This window comes from Syngnathus typhle, linkage group LG5 (assembly GCF_033458585.1).
Source record: "Syngnathus typhle isolate RoL2023-S1 ecotype Sweden linkage group LG5, RoL_Styp_1.0, whole genome shotgun sequence".
In the NCBI taxonomy this organism is placed as follows: Eukaryota; Metazoa; Chordata; class Actinopteri; order Syngnathiformes; family Syngnathidae; genus Syngnathus; species Syngnathus typhle.
In genome coordinates, this window is record NC_083742.1 from 13,665,359 (window position 1) to 13,673,430 (window position 8,072).

The 8,072-nt window shown below is 42.8% G+C and overlaps 1 protein-coding gene across 1 annotated transcript; it reads right to left on the reverse strand.

Moving 5' to 3' along the window:
* Positions 1-1,448: 1,448 nt before the first annotated feature.
* Positions 1,449-7,340, reverse strand: plk2b (polo-like kinase 2b (Drosophila)). The gene is made up of 14 exons (XM_061278995.1): positions 7,093-7,340; positions 6,908-7,015; positions 6,706-6,822; positions 6,115-6,244; positions 5,851-6,034; positions 5,439-5,637; positions 5,206-5,353; positions 4,683-4,777; positions 4,371-4,506; positions 3,987-4,067; positions 3,196-3,355; positions 2,924-3,053; positions 2,740-2,850; positions 1,449-2,306 (listed from the first exon to the last, which is right to left on the reverse strand). Exons 1-14 carry the CDS (start codon positions 7,276-7,278, stop codon positions 2,115-2,117), a joined length of 1,977 nt encoding a protein of 658 aa, XP_061134979.1. The 5' UTR covers positions 7,279-7,340; the 3' UTR covers positions 1,449-2,114.
* Positions 7,341-8,072: the final 732 nt, after the last annotated feature.

Here is an 8,072-nt window from a genome sequence, read left to right on the forward strand (position 1 = left end):
TGTTTTGTGTAGCTTTTATGTGATTTTTGCCTTTTTTTTTTTTCTACTGTGTATTTTCTGTCTTGTGGATTATGTGCGGTTTTTTGGTGGATTTATTAAAGTGGATTTTATTGTGTTTTTGGTTGGATTTTTCCTTGTATTTTTGTGGGGATTTTTATTTCTACCAATATTAATCATGCTTTATGTCCTTAATTTTGTATATTTGACATCCTTCTACCTTTTCTTCTCACTGTTAGTGAGTTCTCAGGTGCGTGTCTGCATGCATCTGATGCAGATGCTGGTCTGTGTTTGTTAGGCCACAAAGTCAAAACGCCCTTGAATGCCATGCAAAGTCAACATCAACATTCTATTCGGAGCGTCCATTACCGTCAAAAGCACTGGGACCCTGGAGGTATCACCGCATGAATAATTCCTACTCCTTTCTTCACGTGGAGCGCTACTTCCTGTTCTGTGGGTATGTCTACGCTTGAACCATGTATTATTGAGCTCCACTGAGCATTGATATTTTTTTGAAGTGGATGACTCAAGTATCTAGGTTGGACGGCAGACATTTCATTGCTAAGTAAGATGCAGCAGTGAAGAAGTGTGCAACTAAACAATCAATTGAACATTCGGATGAAAAAGTGTGAGCTGTAGGAGGTCTAGAGAGCAAAAACTACCACATTTTCCTCTTTGCAGGAATAAAATTTGTACAGTAAAGTTTCATTGTCCACATGAAGTATCAATATTTGTATGATAAATAAAATTAAAATGTAAAAACATAAATAAACTGAATGACATTTATATAACATAAATCTCAGTGAGAGTTTAAAATCCATATAACAAATAAAATACAAATACTTTAGCCAGTTTCTTTCACATGCTAATAAGTCTCATGCAGTATGTTTGATCACGTAAACAAATTGGTTAATTCATTTGGAGACAGGCACGACTTATTAACCTAAATCATGTCTAAGTGAAACAAGTTAGTCAAAGTCACATCAGGTCATCTTTGCAGAGATGGGCCTTTATTGTTGACAACCTCTTCTATCTAGCTCATTTCTGTGCTACAAACCCTCATGTTCAGATATTGTACTTGCTTTGATTTGGACCGGAAAGAGACAAGAGATGGGCCTTTATTGTTGACAACCTCTTCTATCTACTTCATGTTCAGATATCGCACTTGCTTTGATTTAGACCGGAAAGAGACAAGATTGTCAATATGGTCCATTTAGCTTTTATTCCCCTCTGCAACTAATTGCTTTGGAGTGGGAAAACAACTTCCAAACTGCTGCATGAAACATTTGTTTAAAAAAATAAGGGAGATATGAAGATAAATTGGCATTCGGTAGAAATCGTGCTTTGATCGAGTTTGTATGTTTGCTCATATTACAGTGAAATGGTGTCCAGTTTTGTTTATATTATAGTTAATAGGTAAAATATTATTAGAAAAGAAAAATTCACACATATTCCCTTTTTTATAAGAAAATGCACTTTATTATTAAATAAATAAATACGGCACTTTTTGTACACAATAAGTTATGTCGTATTTTTTTTCCCCATAATAATTATGATGATGGCTCTTTAAGCATTCTGGAAAAAGAAAACATCCTCTCCCACCCCTGTGCGCTGAGTCTAGTCGTCATTAAAGAACTCGCTGTATCATTTTTTTTTTTTTTGCATGAAATTACAACCCTCCCACACACACTGACTCAGATAAACACACAAACAGATGTACACGTTTTTACCACCATTTGAACCTTGGCCCAACCACACACATATTAGCATGTTTCTGTATGGCAGGTTATCTTACACTGTACATCATTTACAATATTGAGACCGTCTTGCAGCCTCTTTTTTCGATTTTCAAGCTGGAGCCAGCCCAGCTGTTCGCTCTTTCCAAAAGACATCCTCCTTCTCGCTCTTTGTCCAACACATTTGGATCGTACCAACATTCCCGGGTCCAACATACTCTCCTCCAGTCAAACGTCATCTCTTCTCTCTTGCATGGAGTTCCTTTATCATCCACAATCTGTTGTCACACCACAATTCCACTTGCGCAGTTGCTCTCCGATAGCTCTGCAGGATGTGTTAGTCCATGTGTCGAATGCACATATTTAAGCAGGGTAGGGTCTTTAGCTGGACCTCTGCAGCAGCATGTTGAGCGAGTAGAGCATGCGCTCGCGCAGGTCGGCGGGGCAGCCGGATGCCAGCAGCGAGCTGAGCTTGAAGGTCTTGGAGACGCGGTCCTCGTTGATGTAGGTCAGCATGTATTCGTCCTTCTGGCAGCACAGGATGATCTTGGTATGGTCGTGGTAAAAGTTCACCTTTGGGAAGAATGACAAATGACAGTTAATAATGGCCAAAATGTTTTTAACTCAACATCCTGGTGCAGTCATCTGATTTTATTTGACTCCATGTATCCATGCCTACAGTTTTTAAGAGGCAGCTGATGTGCTCAAGAAAGATATGCTACAGGCTACAGCCCATTCCACAATGACAATGGTTTCATTGTCTTTCTTTTTTTCCCCCAAAGAACCTCACAAACGTCTTTGTCAAATCTTATCTGATTCTCATGATAATTGTATGTGTCAGCGGTTCTGACGCAGATTTGGCGGTTTAACATTATAAAGCCCTGAAAAAGCACAAATGACTGTATGTCAGATCTGCCAAGAGAAATTTCTCTGTCTTTAATGTTGATATAAGGGCGTTATCTTGCTGCTCCTGGCAACCACCCATGTTTTCCTCTGCAGTGTTTACCTGGAAAGTGCCGTCATTAAAGAGCATCATGAGGGCGCGGTCCGATTTGAGCCATTGAAGCAGATAGAGTCTGGGCATGTGTGCATCCGTCATAGTGCCCAGGTCGCCGCCCTAGAAACACAACACTGTTAGCATCCGACAGGCCGCGGCATGCTATTATTTAGAAACGGAATGAACAACTTACATCCATGAGGTTCTCCTCCATGTAATGGGAAAAGTACTTGAGTACAGTCACTTGGCCTACAAAGTGTTCAGGAACCTCACAGGTGGGGAAAACAGAGCGCTGGCCCAACTCTGCATAATAATGGATTGTCCTAGGGATGAATTGAAGATAAAACGGGAGTCAGACAAACATTGATTTGAGCAAAAAGCTCAAATAGTATGATTATCATTTTTTTGGCAGCGTCTGAATAGCAACATTTGCATGGCGCACGCAACATTTGCAGTGGCACGTACTTTCTGTCTGGCAGGAGGCTCATGTGAGTGCCATTGTTGAAGAGAACGCCCACGGTGTGGTCGGACAACTGGTATCCAAAGCCGTACTTGTTGGAGTAGTCCACCCACTTGGTCACCCATTGAAGGCCGCAACTATTTGCACTTTGAGGAATGTTGTCGGCTGCAGGGCGAAACACAACAAGAACAATACGGGCGGTTTAGAATACATTTACCAAGAGGACTGCGTGCAATTTCTATTCCTCACTATCAAATAAGTGCACTAATATCACAAATGTTCTGTTCTGTTCGGTAAATGGTGGCTGGGCGACGGGGCAGATGTCTATTAGAGTGGAGGCCTTGGGAAAGATTAATAAAGCATAATTTGCAGTTCACCTGAAGGCATCGCAAAACATAAGTTACTGTACGTTTCTGTTCTGTGCTGACATTTACTGAGGCAAATATTAGCAAGAGAGCACCACTGTGGATGGGGGTAGGTGTCAGTTTGGTGGTAGGCCTTATTTTTTACGATCCATATTGGTAGGAGGAATCGATAAGTCACGTAGCTACATCGGAACATAAATTACGCAAAACTGTAAAGCGCCTCTACGTCTGCACATCCGCAAAAGAACGAGTCAGCAGTTGCTTTAGGGAGTGATAAAACTTCACAGACTTTATGTAGTTGAGAATTATAATCATCGGCTTGAAGCCTTTGAGTTGGTGCGGCGAAGGTTTTATCGCTCTCCAACCCACCAGTTAAATCGGTTCATAACTTCAAAACTGTTGGATACGTCCGTCGCATATGGCTGACTCACCTTTCGGCATGTTCTCCAGGCACCCCCTCAACACACCGGCGACCGTATCGGCGACGCTCCCCGTGGTGTTGTACTCTAAACCTTCAGGGACGACAGGGTATGGATTTAAGCATTTCATGTTTTGATTTACGGTCACACTTCCTTAGGTACACCTGCACAGTGCTGTCAGTCAGCGAGACAAAAGAAAAATACTGCAAGTCCTGCAATTATTAAATGGAGTCCGTCGCGTCGCCTGCGTGAAAGGCAGCAGCGTGTACCACCAATACGAAAAGTATAACGAGGCACAATGCAGGATTTTTTTATGTCTCTTTGATTACATGTCAATAGATTGTAAAGTGTACCTAACGAAATGTCCAGTTTACAAATGTCACCGTAAGAACTCACATTCGCTGCTGCTGCTGCAACTCCCCAGACTCCCCCTGACGATTAAACGGATGGTATCTCGCGTCGTCGTCAGGGATCGGCTCTCTGTTGCCAGGGCGACGGGGCTTTGGGCAGATGGCGGAAGTTGACTTCCATTCTGAGGCGGATGAAATGAATGACGACAGCGTTTGAAAATGTGCGATGGCGATGGAGTAGGATTCATCTCCTCCCACTATGACTCAACTCAAAATGGTTGAAAATAACCAGCTTTCTGAATAACTTGCTCACTTAGGGACCGTATCAAAATTGCAAGTGTGAATAATTCATTCATACCTCGGCTGTCTTTTTGCACTGCTGCTGGCCGATGACAGTTCGCTCCAGGTCATGCTGCAGCTTGTAGATCTCCTCTTCTTCTTTGGTTAATTTATCTGCAAGAGAAAATATATTTGATGCAATGTAATGCTAAACTACACAAGTGCTTCGCTGTAAGCAGCTCTCAAGGACTTCTCAATTGGTCATTTGAAGCAATAACCCAAATACAAAATGATATTAATTTATTTCCAACAATTTATTCTCTTCATTCTAGTGTGTTTGTCCATGAAATATATCTTAGACTGTTCAATCTGATTTCGGCCTCTAGATGCCAATTTAATCTGCCCAGGGCCTTCGGCAGCACTCGTGCTGGGAAATGTAACATAAACCAAATTAGAAATCGAACGGTCCCTTCACCTAATGGGACCCACAAGTCAGCGTTTTTACATCCTCGGGTTGGTGAGAGCAAGACATCCGTATTTTATTACTGTAACCCTATCATTAATACCGAATTCACGGTGATCGGTAAATGAGTCTTACTCACTCAGAGTTTCGTAGTATTTGACCTTGTCTCGTCTGCCTCCAAAGAGAGCCGCCGCAGCTTTCTTGAAAAAGCTCTTGGCGGGACTTGAAATGTGGAAATCGGGTGCAGAGTGACAACAGCTCGCCGACAGACGCTCAGGACTTAAGCCCTGCAAAGGGGACACCAAAGTGGGTCAGCATCTTACTGTAAGGAAGGAATGTAGCGGATGGAGGTTTTGTTCTTTGGAAAATCACCTGTGTGAAGAAGTCGTGTCTCAAGATGTGTTCCAGGTCAGGTCTGTCTTCTGGCACCTTGGCCAGCAGGCTGGAAATAAGCTGCTTGGCCTGCGGTGATAGCGAGGAAGGCAACGAGTAGCGAGCCTCGCGGATGCACCGGTACGTCTCTTTCAGGTTGGTGGTTTCAAACGGCGGCCTTCCCAAGAGCATTGTGTACCTGGAAAAAGATAGATGGTGCTTGTAAGGCTCTATCCATTTATTTTCTACCGTGATTTTGTTCATGGGGTTAAGGTAAGCTATCTAAAACTATTCATATGCCACCCTCATTTACAACCATTCAATTCAAGTTATACAAGTTGGACTTCCGGACCGTTTCATACAATCAGCACTTTGAGGGTTCACATTAGGACTCATTTAGAAGTCTACTCACATTACACAGCCAAGGGCCCAGATGTCTGATTCACAGCCATGGCCCTGCTTGTTCAGCACCTCGGGGGATAGATAGTTGGGAGTCCCGCAGATCGTCTTTCTCCTGTTCCCCGCCGGCTCCAGCTTGGCTGCCAGACCAAAGTCGCCCACCTTCAGCTCCATGGATTCACTTACGAAAAAATTACCTACACGGGATAAGTGAGAAAGATTAGAAAGGGCGAGCTGACGCGGCTCCTGTTCTATTCGACACGCACGAAAGACTTACCCAGTTTGAGGTCCCTGTGCAGGATCTCCTGCTCGTGCAGGTACTTGAGGCCAGAGACGATCTGTCGCAGGTAGTAGCGTACCTCAGGTTCGGTGAGCACTTTGCGAGCCCTCAGGATGTGTGCTAATGACTGCAAAAAAAAGAAGAAGAAGGGTCAGGGATCCAATTTGCCACAGGGCAGAAATGCAGACTAGTCAGGGTGCAACGCAAACATGGATGGGTGGGATGGCTACAACAAATATGTATATAGGAGACAAGCCACTGATCTGCTGCAGTGCAGATCAATTTTTCTTTTCTACCATAAAATTTTAAAAATGGGTAGAACCCAAATGAAATGATAAAAAAAATCCACTTCATGCTCACAACAAATGACAAAAAAGGTCAGTACTCAGTGAATCGACAGGTTAAAGATTTATGGACAATACTAGATTTGCATGCCTTTACTTGCACAGTGCTACGCCGTGTGAGGGAAGGCGGCAACAAGTAGTCAATACGATGGCATAGGACAGGACAGGAGTGCAGGCAAGGAAAACAGTAGGAAAAAGGTTGCCCATGAAGCCCCCATGCTTTAAAGTTGTGCATGTGACTAACTTTTCTGCTGCAGTACTCCAGCAGGATGTAAATGTTCTCCTTGTCCTCGAAATGGTGGTAAAAGTGCACTATATGCTTGTGATGGAGTATTCGGTGCACCTCGATTTCTCTGTCAATCTAGACATGAAAAAACATCAAAATGGTTAAAAACACTTTTGAAAAAATAATCGTGATTATTAAATGTGGAGACAACTGTTTATACCTTCTCCCGTTGGTGCGGCTTGGAGACGCGCGCATGCGGGATGATTTTGGCTGCGTAAACTTTGCTGGTAGAGAGGTCGGTCATCTCGTAGCACTTGGCAAAGCCGCCCTGCAAAGACAAAATATTATTTATATGAATGACTGAATTATTGCATAGATAAAAGTTTTCTCTCTCTTTCTCTATACCTTTCCCAGAACTTTGCCCCGGCAGTAGCACTTGCCGGTGGCCGGGTCGGTAATGATTCGAGACGTCTCCGGAGGAGCGCCGGGCTCCTCGGTTTTCTTCCGCCGAGGCTCGCATGACCTCGGTGTGGATTCGCACATGTTGCCGCTCTTTGGTTGCTGAAGCCCGATAGTCCTCTGTACTTCCATTTATTGTGAATTATGAGAGTTGCCTTTGCCCTTTTCTACACTCTCAATGCATATCCAGAGCGCGCACTTGGGTTTTATACTGCGGCGCCGTCTGTACTCCGCCCCTTCTGTGGCGTCACAACATTCCTCTTACGTCCATTGCTATGAAAATACAGCCCAAAACAGGCATAGTAAATACATTTATATTTTATATATAACTCTAAAGAGGTGTTTGATGATTGTGACTGTATTTTTCTTGCATTAGTAGTAAAATAAAAATCACACAGAAAATGAATTCATTTGGAATATTCTGAGCAAATCTTTTTCATTTAGGTGAGATTAGATATGCGGCTGATGTATTTAGTCGTCCTCACACATAGTCCTGGCTGGAGTCCGTCTTTGCAGCTGTTTGGAGCACGAACGCCCCCTGGGTGGTTGTACGCGTGTAGTGCATTTCAGTTTAGGTAAATGGAATGCGCATATTACCTTGCATGTTTTCGTACGTGGTGGATTAGTTTTTATGTGGAACTTCTAAATATGTTCATGCTTCTTTCTTTTTCTTTTTCTTTTTTTTCTCACAATTTTTACCAAGCTAAGTTTTTCAATGTTTCTAATATTCTTTATCAAAGTCAAAGTCAAAGTCAAAGTCAGCTTTATTGTCAATCTCTCCACGTCACAACACACAAAGAGACCGAAATGACGTTTTTCTCTATCCCACGGTGACGAGACACATAACACGATAGACATACAAGTACGCGACACAATATAAAAACAAGAAGGCAAAAAATTCAAACAATCAATAGTAAGAGTGATGA